General features: G+C 40.7%; 1 protein-coding gene and 1 pseudogene across 4 annotated transcripts in view; one reads left to right on the top strand and one right to left on the bottom strand.

Moving 5' to 3' along the window:
• FBXO34 (F-box protein 34) overlaps positions 1–4,785 on the bottom strand; it is an 87,647-nt gene extending 82,862 nt beyond the window's left edge. For 2 of the 4 annotated variants that reach the window (XM_027065767.2, XM_027065768.2), the window contains exon 1: positions 4,152–4,356. Coding sequence is in view for 1 of the 4 variants with exons in the window: in XM_027065765.2 (XP_026921566.2) it covers positions 4,627–4,772 (146 nt within the window). In the remaining 3 variants the exon portion in view is untranslated. Of the gene's footprint in view, positions 1–4,151; positions 4,357–4,626 lie in introns of those variants that run through there. The other 2 variants (XM_027065765.2, XM_027065766.2) reach the window with 2 other exon arrangements.
• A 6,175-nt stretch (positions 4,786–10,960) lies between these two features.
• On the top strand, positions 10,961–14,822 carry LOC106984325 (26S proteasome regulatory subunit 4-like; annotated as a pseudogene).
• The last annotated feature ends 11,067 nt before the right edge of the window (positions 14,823–25,889 follow it).

The following is a 25,889-nucleotide window of genomic DNA, read 5'->3' as shown; positions in this document are numbered from 1 at the left end:
GGAATAACCTTAGAGTGGAAAAAGGTACACACAATGCCTGTGAGGGCGGGATATCTGGATTCTACCTCTTCACCCTGCCTCTAATTTTAGACTGCCTACACAGGCTAGTTCTGGCCTTCAGCACTTGTTCTTGACTCAAAGAAAGTGCTCACCTGCTAAGCTCCACTCATTTTAGAGTAATCCAAATCTGTGGAGTCTAGACCCTTTGCCAGTATCATAATCTATTCCCCATTCTTTTCACCTGAGTTTCTAAATACCTCTTTAAACTGACTTTTAGATAAGACCTCTGGCCAATCTGGCATAACATAACTGGTTCGCCCTCTTGGTCCAATTCTGGCTCCACCTACCCATGGGCCTCCATGGCAAGGAAATATTAAAACAAAGGTCAAGGATCCTTGTAGCAAGGACAATTCATCTGCATGTCACAGTCCCTAGTTGAGGTACTCAAAAAATGTCTGTTGGATGAATGAAACCCATGCCTTATAATAAATTTAGTAATATTTAATCACACATACTAATGTTTAGTTTCATATTTAAACTAAACAGGGTAGGAAATGTATGTGCTAGGATTCTGCGGTTGAATATTAAAAATTTTTTTTCATTTATTTATTTTTGAGAGACAGAGAGAGCACAAGTGGGAAGGGGCAGAGACAGAAGGAGACAGAATCCAAAGCAGGCTCCAGGCTCTGAGCTGTCAGCACAGAGCCCAACGCGGGGCTCGAACTCACAAACTGTGAGATCATGACCTGAGCTGAAGTCAGATGCTGAACCAACTGAGCCACCCAGGAGCCCCAGAAGTTGAATATTTAAAAGGAGAAAATCCAGAGTCTCCTCTGTTGAGAGCTAACTAGAAGATGTTGTTGGAAATTAAAGGTTGATAAATTCTTTCAGCTAACATTAAGAAACACCTACACTCTAATTATTAGTACTTTCCTAGATAATATAGTATGTTCATCAGCTTCAACATACCATAAACATGAACTACAGAGAAGTTAAATTATGCAAAGATAAAGACTGACAGGAATTCAATTTCCAGATGACCTTAATGCATTTGGAGTTAATCTCTTTTTTTGTTGTTGTTGCTTCCAAAGGACTGTAAATTATGCACTTGCTGAATTTTGCCTTTGTCACACATGACCTAACAAGGAAGGCATTCATTATACCATAGTAGTCTCCCTCAAGTATCTGGTTCTAAACAGCTGCAAATTTTGGAAGATTACACAAAATGATGTCTCTAATGATTAGTATGTTCTCCCCCAGCAAATATTAAACAAGACTAAGGCTTACTAGAATATCAAAACTCTCCAAGTTAAACTGAGCATAAATTTAAGTTTAGAAAATAAAGTAGAAATTTTGTACAAGAATTTAAATTCTACCTGTTAATAGAAATGATCCAATAAACATACCCAAAGAATTTGGAAAATTCATAAAATACAGCACTTTGATTTCTTCATATTTGCTTTAGCTGTCAGAAAGATGCCATAATCATTAATGAGTGGTCGATTTAGTCCCTTCAAATGCAGTAACTGAAGAAGATAACAAAATATTTTAAACGCAATCTAAAATAAATGTCCAGTTATAAGAAGTAAAAGCTACTTCCTAGACCCAAAACTTCAAGGCCTGGGTAGAAAAACATCCTGCCAAAGGTAGAAACAAGCTGTAAAAATGTTTCAGAAGAGTTATGGCTTGCTAAATAGTTATACAACTATACACATAAGCTGGCTTTTTTATACCTGTCATTTTTCCTCAATCACATTAGAATACACTTAATTATTCTCCACCTATTCTCATGTTCCATTAGGAAAAAAAAAATCATAACTACTAAACACAACAGAGGGGAAAAAAAGCACTGCCAGGAAGAGATTACTGTATCATCATCATTTATATGTCTTTCAATTCACATTTAGTTTGACTTCCATCCCTTCCCAGATATACAAGTACGATACACTTAATTTACACAGAGCCACATAGCCTGCCCTTGAAAGGCTACCTGGAAAAGACCTGTACAAGTGTCCTTCTGAACCTCCTTCAATTTCATCACATACTATCTTGCCACGATCCTTTCATCTTAGAGTAGGTTGACTAAAACCCTCAATATCAGCAGTTTCATGTTAACTCGATACCTATCAGTCTTGAGGATCCAAAGGCTCAAATTCTGTCTTTAGAGCCTTCAATCAACATCATCACCATATAATTACTAACTTCTTAAAAGAAAACAAACAAACAAACAATTTTCAGTACCACACATAACTGTCAGATTTCCAAGGTATGGTGAGGACCAAAAAGAAATTTGTAAGAAAGCCTTCTTTTGTGAACTTCCAGTCAAATGCAACAGTAATTAATGAGGGTAAATGCTTGCTTTCATTTACTGTGTTAATGTACACAGTATAATGTCCATCTACATGTTGATGCAAAATTCAGAGAGACAATACCTATCAATCACCTTTAGAGGCAAATGAAGAAGAGGAACTATTAACAACAAGACAAAAAAATTACCATTACAAATCAAGGTCAATGAGGAAGGACTGAGGACTCCTACCCAAGCTTCCAGCTGAAGACCCTATATTGTAATCATACTTCAATCTTAAGGCAACTATTTTTCAAACTAGATTCTATTTAAATGATCCTATAGAGAGGAAAAAATTATATTGATATGCTAAAATATCTGAAGAGGGTCAGTAATGGCAAGTGACTAGCTTCTTTTCTGGCCTGATCTCTTTTGAAAGCTTTCGAAGAAAAACAATATTCACAAAGGAGCCTTAAAAAAATTCTAGGGGTGCCTGGGTGGCTCAGTCAGTTAAGTGTCTGACTCTTGATTTCAGCTCAGGTCATGATGCCATGGTTTGAGTTGAAGCCCCACATCCGGCTCCACGCTGACAACTCCGAGCCTGCTGGGGATCCTCTCTGCCCCTCCCCTGCTCACACTCTCTCTCTCTCTCTCAAAAAAAAAAAAGTTAAATTAAAAAAAATATTTAAAATATATATATATATATATATAAATTCTGTACTTTCATATTTGAAAGTAATACAGACAAAATTTTAGTTACCTGTCCAGACAAGCAGTCCTGGGTTATTGTCATAGCCCAGTTTTAGTGGGAAAGCAAGAAAACAGCTTGTTGGTGAGTTAAAACCACAGGAAGCCCTCAATTATCCATGACAGTACAAGACAAGAACAACCTAAATAAATTAAATCTTCAGGTAATTATTGTTTAAAAAGAATATTGGATTAATTCAAACCTCCCGCCTTACCCCTCCACCCCCCCCCTTTTTTTTTTAACGTTTATTTATTTTTGAGACAGAGAGAGACAGAGCATGAACGGGGGAGGGTCAGAGAGAGGGAGACACAGAATCTGAAACAGGCTCCAGGCTCTGAGCTGTCAGCACAGCGTTCTGAGCACGCGGGGCTCGAACTCACGGACCGCGAGATCATGACCTGAGCCGAAGTCGGCCGCTTAACCGACTGAGCCACCCAGGCGCCCCAACCCCTCCCCCCCTTTACAACAGAAAAAGTTCATTTAAGGTCCGCCTTTCTAGCCACTCTCTAGCAAAACTGAGAAGAAGTAGATACCGTATTTGATTTCAAAACTGGGTAGCAAAAAAAAGAGTAAGGCAAACTGAATTATCAGCACTCCAGTTGGTTCTATTTCTTCAGCAATTCCAATCACAAAGCATCAAACTATGAGTTCAGCTTCCTAAAAGGCATTCACATTAAACACTCAACCTCCCCCAACCTCCTGATTTAGACTTTTCTAAATCAAATGTGTCTTGTCGAACTGTACTAACAATGCTTGTTTGAAATGAAGTTAAAGAATTTGACAACTATTAAAATTGTGAAATGCTGATATCGAACCACTTTCTGTTCAAATCCGCTGCAATTCCAGGCGTTGATAAAAGACTGAACTTCCTTTTTCTCCCCTCCTGGTCTTCCCCGCCCTCCCGCGCGCCAAGATCCCCGCGGGGTCTGCAGTGACATCATAGCCCATCTCTTGGAAACCCCTGACGTCACAGACACGAGGACCCAGAGCACTGTGACTTCATCGCTGACTAGGGCCGACCCGCAGTAGACTTGCGCCTGCCCGGAGGCGACAGAAGCTTCTGAGCCCCAGTCCTGCCCGGTCCCAGAGGAAGGTTAAGGGGAGGCGTCAGCTCACCTGCGCCGGGACGGAAAGGACAGGGTGGCCGAGCCCGGCGGGCGCGACCAGGCGAGGCGACTCCCGCCCAGGGCCCGACTTCCTCACCGGCCGCGGGTCCCGGAGGTGAGAGAGCCGGTCCAGTGCCTCCTTACGGCCTATCTGTGATCTCCTGAGCTCTAGCCCTGACCAGGGACCCGGCTGCCACCCGCCGGCCCGCCCGACCTTCCGCGGCCCGCGGGGGCGCTCAGCGCCCGGCCCGTGCACTAGCTGAGGCCGGCCCGGGAGGAGGCGGGGGCCGCGGGGCCCCTGCCCCAGACGCGCCGGACGCGCTGCGAGCCCGGGACCCGCGGGCGGCGCCCCCGCCCCCACCCGCCCCGCTCCCCGGGAGCGCAGGCAGGCGGCGGGAGGGGGCGGGGAGCGGCCACGGTGGCCGCAGCCGCCGGACCCCGACCGCGCTACCCTCACGCCAAGCCCCACCGCGGCCCGGACCCACCTGCGCTCCTGCCCCGGTCGGGGCCTGGCCCGGGGCTGCACACCCCGATGCGGCGGCAGCAGGAGGCCTGGCTCACTCCCCACCGCTGAGGCGGACCGAGCGCCCAGCACGGCGCGGCGGAGCCCAACGCTCGCCCCGAAACCCATTTGTTTGGCTAAAACGGAGTGACGTCACGCGCCGGCCCAATCGACGGTTGGCCAGGGGAGGGGCTGCGGTACCAGGGGGTTGCAGCGACCCCTGCCGGGTATTCTGCGGTACTTCGGACGCTGGGAAAGGGAAAAGTGGGGAACTTAAAAAGGGTGAAGAATCTGCGAGCCCCCAAGTGGTGGGAAAGAGTGAAAGCTGGAGTACGAGCTGTAGCGAAAGGAATCAAACCCTCAGGCTAGCTAGCCAGAATGGTAGAAACGCCAGTGTGCAGTCCGTAGACTTGACCAGTTTATCAGCACTCATGGCTGGAGCTACAAACGGTATTAGTTACTATTAGACTTGGGTTCCAATTTTGATTCTGCTACCAGCTTGGAAGACTGGATTTTCAGAATTCGCATTTGTAAAAAGAGAGTCCCTTCTATCATCCGTTTCCATGCAAATCATGGCAGGAATACCTATCTGCACATAAACTTTCAAGGTTAACAATCTCAAAATGTGGTCTGTAGAAGTTTAAGGAACTGCAAAGAAATACAGAATAGGTTTTTAATACTTTATTAATTTATTTAGTACTTTGAAATCAGAGTGCCAGTAAGGAAACTTTTCATACCCAGGCTTTAAAATGATGATCGATTTTATTGTAAAAATAATTTTAACTGTATTATAAAACATGAGGAAAATAAAGAAAAACTCCTTCACACAAACACAGCCACTCTCAGCATCTGGTGTATTTTCCTTTAGACTTTTTGTCCCATGCATATTTATTTTACAATGCTATGATCATAGAGTACCCACAGTTTTGGGTCCTCTTTTTTCATGTGTATATGTATTTTTCATATTTCATACACTTCATAAGTATTTTAACAGCTAAATTCTATTTTAGTGGACATGGAAAATTTACTGAATTAATTTTCCATTCTTCGACGTAGTCCCTTCTCTTCTTACCATTACAAAGAACTCACAGGACATTCTCATGAATGTAGATTCTTAAAGATAAATACCATGAAATGGAACCACTAGGTGAAAGTGTATCAACACATTTATAGTTACTAATACAAACTGCCAAAATGAGTTTTTAGGGGTGCCTGGGTGGCTCAGTTCAGTGTCAACTTTGGCTCAGGTCATGATCTCATGGCTCCTGAGTTCCACCTGAGAGGCTCTGTACAGTTCGGAGCCTGGAGCCTGCTTCGGATTCTGGGTCTCCCTCTCTCTCTCTGCCCCTTCCCTGCTTACGCTCTGTCTCTCTCTGTCTCAAAAAAGTAAACATTAAAAACATTTTTAATTTTTTAAAGGTAGTACCAAGTTATACTTAATTTAGCAGCTTTGATTTTAGCCAGCCCTTTAAAAAGTAGCTTATCCAATTATAAAGCTATTCTGGTAAAATGCATATTATGAAATCTTAAATACCAAAAAGTAACAAAAAAATTAAAAGAATAGGGAAAATAAATATTTCCCATGATCTCACCACCAAGAAATAATCACTTAACTTCTCCATCTAGGCCTTTATCTATATACATAATTTTAATAAAAATGGGGGCAGGAGAACCTGGGTGGTTCAGTCGGTTAAGCATCAGACTCTTGATTTTTGTTCAGGTCATGATCTCAACAGTTCATGGGATCAAGCCCTATGTCAGGCTCTGTGCTGACAGTGTAGAGCCTGCTTGGAATTTTCTCTCTCTCTCTCTCTCTCTCTCTCTCTCTCTCTCTCTCTCTCTCTTTCTCCCCCTCCCCTGCTTGCATGCATGCACTCTTTCTCTCTCTCAAAATAAATAAATATTCTTATAAATTGGGAAGGGAATCATACTGTACATATTGACATCAAACTGTCTGATTTAATATCTGATTGGTATTAGCTCAATATATCATGATCATTTGAAACTTCTCTGTGTCATATTTGACTCAAAGTTGTAAAACTTCAATCCATCCTTTCAGGTTCATCTCAAACACTGTCCTCTTTAAAACCTCTTGATTCCTTACAGGAATCAAAAAAAATGGATTCCCCCCATTTTTTCCTCTTTCCTTACAGCCTTTATTTTACTCCACACACATCTCACATGTGTGTATTTTATACCTCTGCTACATTCTAAACTGCTAGAGTACAAGGATTATATCCTAGTATCCATTAAAAGATCTTGCACTTGATATTGCTTAAATGTTTAGTGGATAATTATAACCATGTTAATCTGTACTTTTATCATGATGGTAGATAAGCATGATCTCCATTTTATAATAGTGTTTACTGCAGTTCATTAATATCCAACATTTATTGCATTTACAATGTTTGATCCAGACACTATTCTGTATATCACATACATTCTTTCATTTAATCAGAAAACACCTCTGTGAGGTGAGTATTATTGTTATTACAGATGAGGAAACTAAGGTTTGAAGACTTAAACTACTTGACCAGGATTGCACTGGTGGTATAGAGCCAAACTTAGCAAAGACTCTAGCATTTTCACCATATCACTGTACTGTTTGGGGAATTTCAGATAAGTTAAAGACATTGTAACTACAAAGCACAACAGAGATATCATTAAACTGAAATGACAATGGTTTCCATGTGGAAAGCACATCTTCATTGTCAAAAGTCCCATTAGAGTCTAGGTGGTCTAATTCAATGTTTCTCAAACTGCTTTTTTCCTTAATACATTGTAAACTGATGGTTTTGTAAAATACAATAAAACTAGAAAACAAGAAATTTAAAATTAAAAAAGACAAAAGCCCAAATTCTCATTATTAAACTCAACACACATAAAATCACTCTATCAAATTGCTAGAAAAGTTTCTAAAACTCTTTCTCTCCATTTCTGTTCTTATGGCAGACTAGTTCTAAAGCTGGCCAGTGGGCCACACTTTGAATGGCACTACTTTAAGAGAAATAAGGTGAGGAGGCGGTGAAACCATTTTAGGCAAGTCTTTCTCTTGATTCTATTTCTCCATGTACACAATGGGAATGATCCCCACAAAACAAAGCCACTGGAGCCAGTGCAGTGTATTAGGCTATAGACCCTGTATCAGGTTCTGAGGGCGCTCCCCAAAAAGGCATCAGTGTAGCACAGTGAGGCTGCAGGACTGAGAAGGAGCTGAAAGAGGAGCAAGATTAAGGTGGCCTGAGATGGCACAGCAACAGCAAATTCCTAAATATATACAGTATACAACTGTGGTTATTCCATCAATGACTAAACAATCATTTCATGGGTGCCTGGGTGTCTCAGTTGGTTTAGTGTCCAACTTCGGCTCAGGTCATGATCTCGCAGTTCATGGGTTTGAACCCCGTGTCAAGCTCTGTGCTGACAGTGCAGAGCCTGGAGCCTGCTTCAGATTCTGTCTCTCCCTCTCTCTCTGCCCCTCCCCCACTCACGCTCTGTCTCTCTCTCTCTCTTTCAAAAATAGACAAACATTTAAAAAGAAACGTAAAAAACTTAATCATCTCAAACCAGCAAACATACTGAATCAAACAATCGTTTGTATAGACATGGTTTCATTACTCCTCTGCTCAGAATAAAATCTAAGAACCTTCCACTTATTCCTTAATAAGCTCACTCCTACCTCCACACCCCAAACTCTTGATCCTTAACCTACATCCTCCACTGCAATGAAAAGGAAAGCAAGAGAAAGGCTCCAGTAGACTGCATCTAGGTTCATTCTTACTGCAGAACTAGGTCACTGGGTGTGAAAATGTCTTTCCCTACTAACTATTATTATGAAGCTTAAATAAGAAAAAAGTGTGGCACAAAAACAGACACTCAGATCAATGGAACAGAATAGAGAACCCAGAAACGGACCCACAAACGTATAGTCAATTAATCTTTGACAAAGTAGGAAAGAATGGAATAAAGACAGTCTCTTCAGCAAGTGCTGCTGGGAAAACTGGACAGTAACATGCAGAAAAATGAACCTGGACCACTTTCTTACACCACACAGAAAAATAAACTCAAAATGGATAAAAGACCTAAATGTAAGACAGAAAGTCATCAGAATCCTCGAGGAGAAAGCAGGCAAAAACCTCTTTGATCTTGGCCACAGCAACTTCTTAATACGTCTCCAGAGGCAAGGGAAACAAAAGCAAAAATGAACTATTGGCACCTCATCAAAATAAAAAGCTTCTGCACAGCGAAGGAAACAATCAGCAAAACTAAAAGGCAACTGATAGAATGGGAGAATATATTTGCAAACGATATATCAGATAAAGGGTTAGCATCCAAAATCTGGAAAGAACTCATCAAACTCAACACCCAAAAAACAAATACTCCAGTGAAGAAATGGGCAAAAGACATGAATAGACACTTCTCCAAAGAAGACATCCAGATAGACAGCCAACACATGAAAAAATGCTCAACATCACTCATCAGCAGGGAAATACAAATCAAAACTACAAGGAGATACCACCTCACACCTGTCAGAATGACTAATATTAGCAACTCAGGCAACAACAGATGTTGCAAGGATGCAGAGAAAGAGGATCTCTTTTGCACTGGTGGTAGGAATGCAAACTGGTGCAGCCACTCTGGAAAACAGGATGGAGATTCCCCAAAAAATTAAAAATAGAACTACCCTACAACCCAGCAATTGCACTACTAGGTATTTATCCAAGGGATACAAGTATGCTGTTTTGAAGGGGCACATGCACCCCAATGTTTATAGCAGCACTATCAACAATAGCCAAAGTATGGAAAGAGCCCAAATGTCCATTGATGGATGAATGGATAAAGAAGATGTGGTATATATATATACAATGGACTATTACTCGGCAATCAGAAGCAATGAAATCTTGCTATTTGCAACTACGTGGATGGAACTGGAGGGTATTATGCTAAGCAAAATTAGAGAAAGACAAATATCATACGACTTCACTCATACGAGGACTTTAAGACACAACAGGTGAACACAGGGAAGGGAAGCTAAAATAATATAAAAACAGGGAGGGGGACGAAACATAAGAGACTCTTAAATATGGAGAACAGAGGGTTACTGGAGGGGTTGTGGTGGGGGGGAATGGGCTAAATGGGGAAGGGACATTAAGGAATCTACTCCTGAAACCATTGTTACACTATATGCTAACTTGGATGTAAATTTAAAAAATTAAATTAAAAAATTTTTAAAAAAGAAAAAAGAAGTGAAAAAGCTTTCAAGTTTACCAAGTTAAAGGCACACACTTCAAGAGGTCTAGAAAAAGTCATTGGAAGCCCTGAGCCCCAACACATGTATGTAGTATGACGGTGGCGATGGGAGGCTGGGCAGAGGCTACTCGGCCATGAGAAATAACTTCATTCATCATAAATAGAAGAACAAAACTAAAGAGAAACAGAAGGAGAAAGGCAGTAAACCTCCAACAGATATGAGTATATCTCACAACTGAGATGTGGGTTGTGAGGGACATAAAGCCGAATAAGTATTAAAATCAGAAAATCATAGTTCTTATCCTTTTCTTGGATCTGTGGCACCACAAAAATCTGCTAAAAGCTAAAAACCAAGAGACTCTCTTCACGGGGGGTGGGGGGAAGAGAGGTGGAATAAAGGATATATTGATAGTTACACAGATAATTTTTTAAATAATTTTAATTTCTTCAAAAAAGTCCTTTAGATTCACTGACTTTATGGTGACTTGCATGCTTATATAAGGGAATAAAAGAAATGCAGGGTGATGACTGACAGCCTCCTCCAGTGAAATGCCATGGCAAAACCCAGTCAAGGTCCCGAGATCTCCTTTCCCTATTATCCTTAGAAGCTCACACTGTTTTTCATTGCCCTTTGACTTTTCAGATGATGGTTTCTACAACACCAACCCAATGGTCCAAAACAATTTCCATATGTATCCTACTTTTTTTTTTTTGAGAGAGAGAGAGACAGGGTGCAAGTGAGTGAGGATGGAGAGAGAGAGAGAGGGAGGGAGAAAGAGAGGAGAGGAGAGGATCCCACGAGGGGTAGAGAGAGAGAAGCAGGGCTCACCTGAAGTGGGGCTTGAGCTAACCCAATGCAGGACTCGAATTCATGAACCGTGAGATTATGACCTGAGCCCAAGTCAGATGCTTAACCAACTGAGCCACCCAGGCACCCCATATGTATCCCACTTATTGATGCACATAAAAGAGGCAATCCCTCCCAAACTCTTCACATTCTGATTATCATAATTAACACGTGGGTAGATTTAATACCAGGCCATAATGGTTTCCAAGTCCCTTCTTAATGTTTGCTTTTTTACTAGAAATCTAAACCTAAGCAACAATGTCCATTCCTGATGCTCCTCTATTTAAAATCTGTATGTAGGACTTCCAGTAGTGGTGGTTCAAGCTGCCAAGGCAAGCTGGGTCAAAGTCAGAGTGGTGGTCAGGGACCTGGAGGGGCAAGAAAGGATGACAAGGACAAGAAAAAAAAGTACCAACTAGAGTGGAGAAAAGAAGAAAACAAAGGGACCAAATGCTGCCAGCAAGCTGTCACTGGTGACACCTCACACTCAGCGTCACTTAAAATTACTGAAGTTAGACCATCTTCTCATGAAGAATGAATTCATTAGAAATCAGAAACAGCTTTTGACAAAATCCATAACCCTTTCTTAATGAAAACCCTTGAGAAAGTCGGGATAGAAGGAACATACTTACACATCATAAAAGCCATTTATGAAAAGCCCACAGCTAACATCATCCTCAATGGGGAAAAACTGAGAGCTTTTTCCCTGAGATCAGGAACACGACAGGGATGCCCACTCTCACCGCTGTTGTTTAACATAGTGCTGGAAGTTCTAGCATCAGCAATCAGACAACAAAAGGAAATCAAAGGCATCAAAATTGGCAAAGATGAAGTCAAGCTTTCGCTTTTTGCAGATGACATGATATTATACATGGAAAATCTGATAGACTCCACCAAAAGTCTGCTAGAACTGATACATGAATTCAGCAAAATTGCAGGATACAAAATCAATGTACAGAAATCACTTGCATTCTTATACACTAACAATGAAGCAACAGAAAGACAAATAAAGAAACTGATCCCATTCACAATTGCACCAAGAAGCATAAAATACCTAGGAATAAATCTAACCAAAGATGTAAAGGATCTGTATGCTGAAAACTATAGAAAGCTTATAAAGGTAATTGAAGAAGATTTAAAGAAATGGAAAGACATTCCCTGCTCATGGATTGGAAGAATAAATATTGTCAAAATGTCAATACTACCCAAAGGTATCTACACATTCAATGCAATCCCAATCAAAATTGCACCAGCATTCTTCTCAAAACTAGAACAAGCAATCCTAAAATTCATATGGAACCACAAAAGGCCCCGAATAGCCAAAGTAATTTTGAAGAAGACCAAAGCAGGAGGCATCACAATCCCAGACTTTAGCCTCTACTACAAAGCTGTAATCATCAAGACAGCATGGTATTGGCACAAAAACAGACACATAGAACAATGGAATAGAATAGAAACCCCAGAACTAGATCCACAAACGTATGGCCAACTAATCTTTGACAAAGCAGGAAAGAACATCCAATGGAAAAAAGACAGTCTCTTTAACAAATGGTGCTGGGAGAACTGGACAGCAACAAGCAGAAGGTTGAAACTAGACCACTTTCTCACACCATTCACAAAAATAAACTCAAAATGGATAAAGGACCTGACTGTGAGACAGGAAACCATCAAAACGCTAGAGGAGAAAGCAGGAAAAGACCTCTCTGACCTCAGCCGTAGCAATCTCTTACTCGACACATCCCCAAAGGCAAGGGAATTAAAAGCAAAAATGAATTACTGGGACCTTATGAAGATAAAAAGCTTCTGCACAACAAAGGAAACAACCAACAAAACTAAAAGGCAACCAACAGAATGGGAAAAGATATTTGCAAATGACATATCAGACAAAGGGCTAGTATCCAAAATCTATAAAGAGCTCACCAAACTCCACACCCAAAAAACAAATAACCCAGTGAAGAAATGGGCAGAAAACATGAATAGACACTTCTCTAAAGAAGACATCCGGATGGCCAACAGGCACATGAAAAGATGTTCAACGTCACTCCTTATCAGGGAAATACAAATCAAAACCACACTCAGATATCACCTCACGCCAGTCAGAGTGGCCAAAATGAACAAATCATGAGACTATAGATGCTGGCGAGGATGTGGAGAAACGGGAACCCTCTTGCACTGTTGGTGGGAATGCAAATTGGTGCAGCCGCTCTGGAAAGCAGTGTGGAGGTTCCTCAGAAAATTAAAAATAGACCTACCCTATGACCCAGCAATAGCACTGCTAGGAATTTACCCAAGGGATACAGGAGTACAGATGCATAGGGGCACTTGTACCCCAATGTTTATAGCAGCACTCTCAACAATAGCCAAATTGTGGAAAGAGCCTAAATGTCCATCAACTGATGAATGGATAAAGAAATTGTGGTTTATATACACAATGGAATACTACGTGGCAATGAGAAAGAATGAAATATGGCCTTTTGTAGCAACGTGGATGGAACTGGAGAGTGTGATGCTAAGTGAAATAAGCCATACAGAGAAAGACAGATACCATATGTGTTCACTCTTATGTGGATCTTGAGAAACTTAACAGAAACCCATGGGGGAGGGGAAGGAAAAAAAAAAAAAAAGAGGTTAGAGTGGGAGAGAGCCAAAGCATAAGAGACTGTTAAAAACTGAGAACAAACTGAGGGTTGATGGGGGGTGGGAGGGAGGGGAGGGTGGGTGATGGGTATTGAGGAGGGCACCTTTTGGGATGAGCACTGGGTGTTGTATGGAAACCAATTTGACAATAAATTTCATATATTGGAAAAAAAAGAAATCAGAAACAAATGAAGACTTTAGAAGAAAAGCTAAAGGGGGGGAAGATCAAAGGTGGATGATCTGAGGGGGACCCCAATGTTGGTAAGAATGTTTGAAGAGATCGTTGATGACAATCATGCCATAGTGTCTGCATCTGTGGGCTTAAAACACTACATCAGCATTCTTTCCTTTGTAGACAAGGATCTGCTGGAACCAGGCTGCTCAGTCCTGCTCAACCACAAGGTGCATACCATCATAGGTGTGCTCATGGATGACATGGGTCCCTTGGCCCATGGCTCCCCTAGGAGGTGGAAGGTAGAAAAGGCCTCCCAGGAAACCTATGCTGATATTGGGGGGTTGGACAACCGAATCCAGGAAATTAAGGAATCTGTGGAGCTTCCTCTCACTCATCCTGAATGTTATGAAGAGATGGGTATAAAGCTCCCAAAGAGGGTCATTCTCTATGGTCCACCTGGCACAGGTAAAACCTTATTAGCCAAAGCAGTAGCAAACCAAATCTCAGCCACTTTGTTAAGAGTGGTTGGCTCTGAACTTATTCAGAAGTACCTAGGTGATGGACCCAAACTCGTTTGGGAATTGTTTCAAGTTGCAGAAGAACATGCACAATCCATCATATTTATTGATGAAATTGATGCCATTGGAACAAAAATATACGACTCAAATTGCAGGGGTAAGAGAGAAATTCAATGAACAATGTTGGATTGGTTGAACCAGTAGGATTTGATTCAAGGGGTGACATGAAAGTTATCATGGCCACAAACTGAATAGAAACTTTGGATCCAGCCCTTATCAGACCAGGCTGCATCAACTGGAAAATTGAGTTCCCCCTGCCTGATGAAAAGACTAAGAAGCGCATCTTTCAGATCCACACAAGCAGGATGATGCTGGCCAATGATGTAACCCTGGACGACTTGATCATGGCTAAAGATGACCTCTCTGGGGCTGACATCAAGGCAATCTGTACAGAAGCTGGTCTGATGGCCTTGAGAGAACGTAGAATTAAAGTAACAAATGAAGACTTCAAAAAATCTAAAGAAGATGTTCTTTATAAAAAACAAGAAGGCACCCCTAAGGGGCTCTATCTGTAGTGAACACATTTGCCTTCAAGGAAGTGGTTGGGAGTATCCCAATTCCTCAGAGGGATGAGGTTGGGGGAGTTGCCTAGAGGAACCCATGTTCCAGTTGATCTTTCTTAGCAGAATCTCCTGTGATCTTTTTGAGCATGATGTGTAGGATGCCCACCACACTGCCTTCATCTGTTGGTTGCTCTCTCCTCAATAAAGCGAGCCTCTTCTCAAAAAAAAAAAAAAAACTAAACTAAATAAAACAAAACAAAACAAAACAAAATAAAATAAAATAAAATAAAATAAAATAAAATAAAATAAAATAAAATAAAATATCTATGTATTCCATGGAATCCAAGTACTGAAGTTCAGCAGGAAACAATGAAAGCATTTCGTTAGCTCCTCTATCAAGTCAGGCAATCTCTGTTCCATCTCAGGGCCTTTGGGTCTACTCATCCCTCAGCCTAGAAGGTTCCTCTCCCTTCTCTGCAACTGGTTAACCCTGACACAATCTTAAGTATTGGCTTAAAGTCTCCACAGAGCACTGGAGATGCCAGAATTTATGTTTAGGAGGGACTTTGGAGGAAAAGGGAAGTACACTGGGGAACTTTTTGCCTAGCAAGTCCAGTTTTTACTTAGATTTTATTTTCATTTAGGGTGACATGGGAGTTGGCTAAAGCCTCTTCAAACCAGAACTTCCCTACTCATCCTTTCACAAAATTTTGTAACAGTAATCACTTTATTTGTTTGTTAGTTTTGAGAGAGAGGGAGAGAGAGAGAGAGCGCACGCTACCTAGGGAGAAGGGCAGAGGGACAGAGGGAGAGAAAGAATTTTAAGCAGGCTCCACGCTTGGTGCAGAGCTGGATGCAGGGCTCGATCCTATAACCCTGGGATCATGACCTGAGCCGAAATCAAGAGTCAGATGCTCAATCAACTGAGCCACCAGGGTGCCTACTTTTTTATTTATTATAACCCCCTGCAGAGGAGCACTTCAAAAGAATGGAGAGTAAGCTTTATTCATTACTATATCCTAATGCCAAGCCCTGTGCCTAACACTCAGAAGTTACTCATTAAGAAATGGTTCAGTGATTTCTTTTTAAATCCTAGAAATATTTTTCTGCAAGGGCAGCAGTGATCTATATTAAGAATGGTTTAATTCCTACAGTTATGAAGAGGTTTTTGGAAGTGAGGCAGAAAAAAATAGAGGGATCTTACTGCTCCCAGAAGAATTCTCCTAGTGGGATTTTCCCCAGGAGATGTTCTCTCCACAGCCAATGGAGTAAGATGAAAAGGAATGGTCCAAAAAAGGCCATAGACCTAGATCCTGAAGACACTCATGTGGGAATATCAGGTTTAAAGCCAGAGGTTGGGGCTTCTTAGAGACCCAGGAGGCCTAAGTTGTGCTGGAGAGACTAGAAGCCAAGTAGCAATGCTGCCTTTAGAAATGGAAAGGGAAAAAAATCACAAAAGGAGAATAAAGGTTTGCATATCCCACAAATTATTATAGCACAGGAGTAAAACTCAGCTGAAAATCATGCTACATTCCAAGTACAAAACCACAACAGGCAAAAGGGAAGCAGTTCATCACACACACACACACACACACACACACACACACACACACACACACACCATTCCCAAGTCCATTCTTCTTCCTGATCTTACCATAAAATCAGAACTTTCCTACAGCCCATTATATAATCAGACAGGTCCCCTTCCTCAATCTATCGCCATTCTCCCCCTTGGCTGAAATGTTACTTCCTCAAAGAGCTTTCTCTCTAACTCTCTAATGCAGTATTTCAGTCTTGTCACTTTCCTTCATAGTATTCATGCCTGGCACACAAAAGATCCTCAATAGATGGCTTTAGAATTAATTTAAACGTTCACACTTTTTCGTACCAAATGATTTAATCCAGGATGCAAGTGTTCATCACCAATGGATGACAAATAAAAATTATAAGAGTAGAAAGTCTTAAACATTAGATATAGGACCTGAGTTGTGGCAGAATCTTAGGTAATGCTGCAAGAACATGACAAAAGTAGGAACATCTAAATCCTGTAGAATACAACCAACAAACCAAACATAATTTTGGTGCTTCAACACAAATTATCCCTGGTTATATTTTCTAGATTACCAATTGGCTATAAGGATATTTATATTATCCACTTGGCATTTAGACAGGAACTAGCATTCTTTGAGTAATATCAGATAACTCATTTTTATATCTTTCATATTTTCAGTAAGTCCCTGATCTGTTTGTTGAAAAATGACAAGAAAAAATCGGGGGGTGAGGGAATGGGGCTCCCTATCCACTGACTGCCTCTCAAATAACAATTTCCTTTTTCTTCCTTGTTAACAGAATCCTGATCTCAGACCTTCTTTGTGCTTCAGGGTTGGTGAGCCCAGACCCATGGAGTAAGTTATGATTGACCTAAGTCAGTGGTTCTCAGTGGGGTGATTGATTGACTTTGTTTCCCAGGGTATATTCAGCAGTGTCTGGAGACATTGCTGATTGTCACATCTTGGGGGAAGTGCTATTGGCATCTAGTAGGGAGAGACGAGAGATGCTGGTCAACATTCTACAATGTACAGTTCACTAGTCCCCCCAGACAAAGAATTATTTCTTCCAAAACACCAATAGTACCAAGGTCAAGAGATGTTGCTCTAAGGTAATCAGTGTGGTCCCAATCTCCTTGGTCAGTGATGTATTCAAGCATGGGTCTGTGATGCAAATCTAGCTAATAAAATACAATGGGAAATCTACTAAGATACTTCTGGAAAGGCTTTTTCTTACCATTAAAGGAAGATATTCATTTTCTGTTGAAATGCATTACTTTCCTAAGTAGAACCGTATTTACAAACAATGAAAGAGAAACATACAAAAAGAAACAGTCCCTCCCGTGGCTAGATGTCATTGCATTTGTACATGGTGTCTGGTACTGTGATTGCAGTCTTGGGATCATGACAGTTGTTAGCTGAAGAGAGCATAAGAGGATGGCCAAGCAAAAAGGTAGAAGTAACCTGCATCTTTGATGTCATCATTGCACCTCTGACTTAACCTTGAGCCTTCTTGTTATATGAGATAAGCAATTCTATTACTACTTAAGTTATTTATTTCATAGGACTTTCTAAAAACATTAGAAAGTAGCTGAAAATATCTTCATACAAATATAAATATCCATTTTCATATATATATATATTTTTTAATGTTTGTTTATTTTTGAGAGGGACAGAGGCAGAATGCAAGTGGGTTAGGGGCCGAGAGAGAGGGAGACCCAGAATCCAAAGCAGGCTCCAGGCTCCAAGCTGTCAGCACAGAGTCTGACACGGGGTTCGAACCCACGAGCTGTGAGATGATGACCTGAGCCAATGTCGGACACTCAACCAACTGAGCCACCCAGGTGCCCCTATATTTTTTTCATATGTATTTGCATATCTATAGATAGATAGATAGATAGATAGATAGATAGATAGATAGATAGATTTGTGGAGGTTGTATAGGAAATAAAATGGAAAGGTGCATTGTTTGGTAGCAAGCTCAACAATAGTCTGATAATAAAATAATTTTGTTTTGCTGTGCTCCCAGAATAATCTTAAACTAATGATATCAGAAGTTGATAAAAATTGGTGGGAACAGAATCTTTGTTAATGCATGAGTTTGTATTCTTTATATAAAGGAATAGAAACTCATGTGACATTTTGAACTCTTTAAGAAAGACATTTTCCAATCATTGAAATTTAATTTGAGGGAGGCTGTCTGCAAAAGACTAGCCAGTCCTTATTCTTCCTAAGTTCTACACACCTAATTCACATGCACCTGCTATAGGAAAAAAGAGACTGCCTGGCTAAAATAACCTAGTTACATCAGCTTGCTAAAATGATCCAAGGGAGAGATTTTGCTCAGAAATGAGTTCTTTAAAAAAGCCACCAACTTACTCTGCAGTTTTAGGATTTGCTGACATTTTCTACCAAGGATAGCTATGCTTTTAATACCTACTCTTGTTTGAAATATCAAAGACACTTTTCAAAAAGTACAGAGCTCAGCTACCAGCGTTTCCTTGAAAAAATCATTTGTTTTATCAATTAAATAGTATACTCGAACCAGATTTTCCTTGGAAACGTATACAGTGGTTTGGCTTCTTTTGAATGCCCACTGTATGGGTTCTGTCACACCTCTCCACAGTTAACTGTTACTCTAATAGAAGCCCACTGATTTTTCACCACACCTTCTTGCCTCTTTCTGAGACTGCTGAGCTACGTGTAATTTTTTGTGTGTACCTTCAGCAAGACACCTTCAGCAAGATCTGAAGAGTAATACATACACATATTATTAAAGTAAATTGAGCCTGTTTTGTCCTTTTCCTAGATGTCTCTCCAATAGAGCCAAAGTGTGTTTTCAAAGTGGTAGAGTAATGGCCTTATAAAAGGAAGGGGCATGTGAGTGTTCCTGCTTGTCCAGAGCTACTCCAGAGCCAGCATTTTCACACTAAGATTACATGCTCCTTAAGGCTCCATTGCTCCCATGGCTTTCGCCATCTGTTACCTTTACTGTTGCTGAACTTCCCTAGGTTTCTGTATGCTTTCCCTCCCTCTTTGGTCTCTGCCCCTACTATAACCTCCCATATTTCTTGACTTTCTTACCAAACAGCTTGACTTTTATAGTCACCACTAGCTAAAGAGAAGATCCTCTTGGTAAGACTCCCCTTGAGCCACACATACTATCACTGAAGTCTCTGTGTACTGAATGTAAATTTGAATCCTTTCTTCTTCTTTTTTTTAATGTTTATTTACTTATTTTGAGAGAGAAAGGAGCATGAGCAGGGGAGGGGCAGAGAGAGAGATAGAGAGAGAGAGAGAGAGAGAGAATGAATCCCAAGCAGGCTCTGAACTGCCAGCACAGAGCCTGACGTGGGGCTTGAACCAATAAACCATGAGATTATGACCTGAGCATGAGTCAGACGCTCAACTGCCTGAGCCACCCAGGCGTCCTAGAATCCTATCCCTTTCTGAGTCATCTTCATTCTTTGCTACTCCAAGGCTACTTTTGCATGGCACCATGCAGTTATCTTTTTTTACACTTGTAGTAGCAGCAAAGCTGTAAACCTCCACTCTGAATAAAAACAATGTGTGATTGATATGTGTGGTAACAGTCCTGTCCTTAAGTTCATTAAATACTTCTCAAAAAAGTCCTAAGTATGTTTTCACATATGTGTTATTCTGTATGTTGTCATATCTGATTCCCAGTTTCCTGCTTTGAGGAGGAAGTTGTGCTCCGATAACAGAGGCCCTGTTGGGACATCACAGGAAAAAAAAAATGTGTTCCAAGCTTCAAAATTATTGGCTAAGCTTCTCTTTCTTCAAAGGCTATACAAAGCATAAAATGAATGAAATTGATAATTTTCATTTTTTACACTTCCACCATTGCTATCAAGCTGTCCAGAGAAAAGGCAAGCCATGATTCACACAAACATATTATCCACCTACTACAATATCATCGCCCCTATGACTTCTTCCCAAAAAGTAAACAAAATTAATCATCCCTATCATGTATGATCTCATGGTGCCTTGTTCCACTTTTTCTATTGCACTTTAGACATTTTAATGTAATTTATTAATAGAGCTTGCCTGCTCCCTCTGTGAGCTCCTTAAGGCCACATACTACGGATTTATTGAATCAGAGAATAGATGAATGATCTGTGAGAACAATTTCATTTACTACGTCAAAATATTCAGAGGGAAAATTTTTTTCATTAAGTGCAATGATATTTGAACTGCCAAACTTGTCAATTTTAATAAGTGGAACTAATTTAAAGCGAATGGCCCTCTTCAATGGTCAGAGCTCTGTGGTCCTTCCCCAAGCAGTGAACTAGTCTTTGTGGCTGGGAAGAGTGAATCTTGCTGGCCTTTCCAAAGGCTCACGTTTTCCTCAATACTCTCTCAAAAGTGAAATGACTTATAGTTTCTCTCTAGAGAGCTTGGTGTCTTAAGTTAACCCATTGGGCCTTATCCTGGACTGGACTGCAATTTGTACACTGCTGTCAAAGGTAAATGATGTTAATCTTAAAATTATTAAATTACATTAATGAGTTTTTAGTTGGTTCCACACTCTCCAGAACTGAACACAAAGAAAGCACAGAAACATATGGTTAACCTATTACAGAGCAGTACCACTGAATGACAAAGCACAGAGGCTCCTAGCATCCAAGGCACATATAAGGAGAAACCCACATGATTCCATTATGTGTCTTTAATGGAGCTGTGGCAAAGCCACTGTCTATGGCCACCCTACCAAGTACCCAATTCTTTGACCCCTATGCTTCACACAAAATAAATTCCAAACATATTGTTACTCTGTTTACTCAGCAAAGCTCTAAACAAAAAGCTGAATAACAATTAAAATGTTTTATTTTGCCTAGGTTTTAAAGTCTTGTGGGAAAAAAAAAAGGGAACCACTTATTTAAAACAAGTTAGTACCAAAGACCTATGTCTAAAGCAGCATCCAACATAAAGAAACCATTCTGTGATAATTATTAGATACCCAATGGTAAGGAGAGTGAATAACAGCCAAGTATACTCAGGAGGGATTTCCAGCTGTGAAATGCCTGTAGCTCTGTGTAAGGCAGTCTCTGTGTATGGCAATCTTTTCCCATACTGTTTTTACTTGCCTCAGGGAGAGAGGTCCCAGAGGATAAGAATTCAGGACTTGATGAGGTCGGTTTGTTTTTCCTTAAATAATTATTAAGGTAATACCTAAAGGTCTGTTTCACAATAAACAGATCAAAGTCTGATCAAAGTTTAGTGGTTCCGAACCTTGGCTACACATTAAAAAGCTTTGAAAAGTAGGATGTCAGGTATCACCCCAACTAACTAAATCAGAATCTCTGGGAGGAAGAGCCCAGGCATTTGTGATTCTGATGCACAAGGAAGGTTAAGAATCACTTCCTGGGTGCCTAGGTGGCTTAGTCGGTTAAGTGTCTGACTTTGACTCAGGTCATGATCTCACAGTTCATGGGTTAGAGCCCCACGTTGGGCTTTGTGCTGACAGCTCAGGGCCTGGAGCCTGCTTCAGATTCTGTGTCTCCCTCTCTCTCTGCCCATCCCCTGCTCATGCTCTGTCTCTCTCTCTCTAAAATAAAATAAACATTAAAAATCTCTCAAGGAACTCCCCCCCCTCAAATATCCACTAAATTAACTGAAGAAGATAATTGATGCATTTAAAGATCATATTAGAAGTCTCCAAATGAGTGTCATTGCCTTTAGAAAAAAACACTTAAAGGGAAAGGTCAAAGCTCTGGCAGAAATTTCTTTCTGAGTTGTATCAAGAAAAAGAAATTAATTTTCGCTAAATAGCCGATATGGAGAGAATTTACCCTGCAAAGATAGAGGAGAACCTTTTTAAAATATATATTTAATTTTTTTTTAATTTTAAGTAGGCTCTATACCCAACATGGGGCTTGAACTCACAACCCTGAGATCAAGAATCATACCCTCCATCAATTGAGCCTGTCAAGCACCCCAAGAGGAGAGCCTTTTTAAAGTAGATGTGAAGATCACCCATGTGTGTGAAGAGTGGAACACCTATAAAATAGAAACAAAAATTCTGCCAGAAAAATTCAAAAGAATTTCTGATTATTATCAAAGCTAGTTTGTTTCCCTATGAAAGAAAGGCTCATGATAATCGTTGCTGGGAGTTCTGTTGGCTGAGATAAATCTTGATAATTTAAGAAAATACATGCATTGAGACATTTGGGGAAAGATCCTTATTTTCCTTACATTCCAAATGAGATCATTGGCAGAGGCCTGAGAGGATCACTAGGGAATCCTCTGGATGGCCAGACTCCTTAGGAAAAAGGACCATCTGTGACGTGGGCATCCAGAGTCAAATGTCCTATGTGGACCACATGATACTCCCACGAGGTCAGGATCCCAGAAAAGGGGTCCCTCCATCAGGCCAATTCCATCCATACAGACCCCCTCCAGGGGCAAGACAGAACTCATCCTGGTGCTGTTCACACTGACACAGGTTCAGGATCTTTTTTTTGTTCAACATCCCACCTGAACTGGGAGCCTCTGACCTAGACAGTTTCCCCCTCATCCTCCTGTCAGGGTTCAGATATTGCAAAGGAGACAGAGGGAAATTCCTAGGGAGGTCCCCTAATTTTCCCTTTATTCTGGGAGGTGAGGCTGAAGGTCATCAGGAATCACTTCCACCCTCCTCCTGGGGACTTCCTGACCCAGCACATCCTTCGCTGGCCACAAGAAGTGTCTGCACCAAGGCCAGACTCAGTCTCTTGTCCACATAGCATGAAGGCAACATGAATCACCTTCTGAAATGATCAATCCCGCTTTCCATGAGTCCACTTCTGAAGATCCAAGACTACCGCTGATTACTTTTTTTCACTCTACTAAAGCAAATTAGATTTAAAAAATTTTTTTTAACATTTATTTATTTTTGAGACACAGGGAGAGACAGAGCATGAGCGGGGAAGGGGCAGAGAGAGAGAAGGAGACACAGAATCTGAAGCAGGCTGCAGGCTCTGAGCAAGCTGTCAGCACAGAGCCTGATGCAGGGCTCGAACCCACAAACCGTGAAATCATGACCTGAGCTGAAGTCGGATGCTCAACCAACTGAGCCACCCAGGCGCCCCTAGATTTTTTTCTTTTAAGTGATTATGCAATGGCTCAAATGGAACCTTAATAGGATTATACATTCTTAGGACAATGTTTTACAACGATAGATTTTTAAAATGTGAATCTTGAAAATTAATTGCATAGTTAGTATTTCAGTATTTTTGTTTTTATTAATAAGTTCATTAAAATAAGTCAGGAACACATGAGGTTTTTGTCTTTTAAAAGGAATTTTTTTCCTCCTTTGGTTTTATTGTTTAGTTGATTATACAATAGCTCAAACAGAAACTTAATAGGAATATAATTCTTAGACAGGTTTTCTAAATGCACACTACAAAAGTATGAATCTTATTAGTAAATTGTTTCCATCTTATGATTTCTAGGTAGTGTATTATATTTTGTATTGCTATTTAACAAGTCTCTTCTATTGATCCAGAAACAGCATTTTTTTAAATCTCTCTTATAACGAGATTTTGAATTTTCTCTTATTTAGCTTCTCTGCTTTATCTGTTAAGTGATTATACAGTTGCTTAAATATAAGCTCTAAAGGATTATAATTCAAAGGAGAGTATAGTTTATTTAAACTTTATTTATTTATTTTGAGAGAGAGAGAGAGAGTGCATGTTCAGGGGAGGAGCAGAGAGAGAGGGAGAGAGAGAATCTCAAGCAGGCTCCATACTGTCAGCACAGAGCCCGACATAGGACTTGATTCCACAAACCTGACCTGAGCTGATACCGGGAGTCTGATGCTTAACTGACTGAGCCACCCAGGCACCCCATAAATGTATTTTATTTAAAAATGACTTTCACAAGTGAATTTTTTCCCTTTCTTTTATTTCTAGATGATGTCAGGATCAGTTGTTTCTGTTTAACACTCCCCCATAATATGTATTATTGTGACAGTGGTCACAACCGGAGACATATGAAACTCAAAGTTTATTTCTATATACCAAAGACTGAATTTACTCTAGTTATAAGACTGATACGCCTCAGAAAATTTTTATTTTTCAAAAAAGGAGCTAATTTCAAATATTATTAGTAAAGTGGAAAACAAGAATAATCTTATATAAGACTGATATTTTAAAACAAATTTTAGTTTTAAAAACAGAGTTGGGGTACTCGGGTGACTCAGGAACTTTAAACCTCTAACTCTCAGTTTTGGCTCACATGATGATCTCATGGTTAGTGGGTTCAAGCCCCACATGGGGCTCTGCACTGCCAGCATGGGATTCTCTCTCTCTCTCCCTCTCTCTCTCTCTGCTCCTCTCTCTCTCTCTCTCTCTCTCTCTCTCTCTCAAAATAACAAAATAAACTTTAACAAACTTTAAAAACAGAGTGGAACAAGCAAAAGCTGATGAAATGGTAGATCATTAATGTTAGGTTTTCCTTATATTCTCTGAGGAATTGAATCTGTGGTATGTAAAAAGCCTGAGATATAATGTATTGCTTTCTTACCCCTTGGTGTAACTTCCTGGTCAAGAACCCCTAAAGGTGGTGTTGGAATGGCCCTCGGGAGCTCCTGAGAGCTGATTGTGCACATTTCTCCCCATTAGCTCCACATTAGTAACTTAAAATTGGCCTTGGTGGGAGTATTTACACCACAAAACAGATAGTCAGCTGGAATAGATAGCTCCCTGGAATAATCCACCCTCATCCCCAAGAGCCAGTTAGCCAACCTATCCATGGCCCTATAGCAGTGATTCTTTTTTTTTTTAAGAGACAGACAGCGAGACAGACAGAGCATAAGCAGGGGAGCGGCAGAGAGAGAGGGAGACACAGAATCTGAAGCAGGCTCCAGACTCTGAGCTGTAAGCAGAGAGCCTGATGCGGGACTTGAACCCACAAACCATGAGATCATGACCTGAGCTGAAGTTGGACGCTTAACCAACTGAGCCACTCAGGCACCCCTCTTTGAGAGATTTTATTTTGTTTTATTTTTTAATGTTTTTAATGTTTATTTGTTTTTGAGAGAGAGACAGAGACAGAGCACGAGTGGGAGAGGGGCAGAGAGAGAGGGAGAGACAGAATTTAAAGCAGGTTCCAGGATCTGAGCTGTCAGCACAGAGCCTGACATGGGGCTCGAACTCACAAATTGTGAGATCATGACCTGAGCTGAAGTCAAACATTCAACCAACTGAGTCACTCAGGCACCCCTGAGAGATTTTAAATAAGTATTTAACTCAGCTGTTTCAATCCATGTCTTCAAAACTCCTTTTGTTCATCTTCTAAGAGGTGGTCATTTTCTAATGTAGTCGCTACATCCAGGTCCAAGTTCCCACCATCTACGCTGGGTTTTCCAAGAAGGGCAGCCCCATCTCCCATCTTCAGCTCATGCTCGCTAGAGTCTTGCTCTGACATTCTCTACCATTTAGAAGTTGCCCCATGTGCACTTGAGCATTTTCTAATGTTTTCTTTTTGTTGGATTCATCTGGCCACTCTTCTCTTCAGTTTTTTGTGACTACAGCTTTATGCTTTCCTGAACATCAGAACTCTCATTCAAAGCATCTTTTAGTGCTTCTGAAGTTGATTTTCACTCCTGTCATGTATATTGAAGGCTGTTTTCGTTGTAGCTACTTGTACCTTTATGTGTTTTGATGCATCTTCTGAAGACTGAATCTTACTTATCATGTCAATCATC

The sequence above is a fragment of the Acinonyx jubatus genome, chromosome B3 (assembly GCF_027475565.1).
Source record: "Acinonyx jubatus isolate Ajub_Pintada_27869175 chromosome B3, VMU_Ajub_asm_v1.0, whole genome shotgun sequence".
NCBI lineage: Eukaryota > Metazoa > Chordata > Mammalia > Carnivora > Felidae > Acinonyx > Acinonyx jubatus.
The sequence above is the reverse complement of the archived record's forward strand: the minus strand, read 5'-3'. Positions and strand labels throughout refer to the sequence as shown.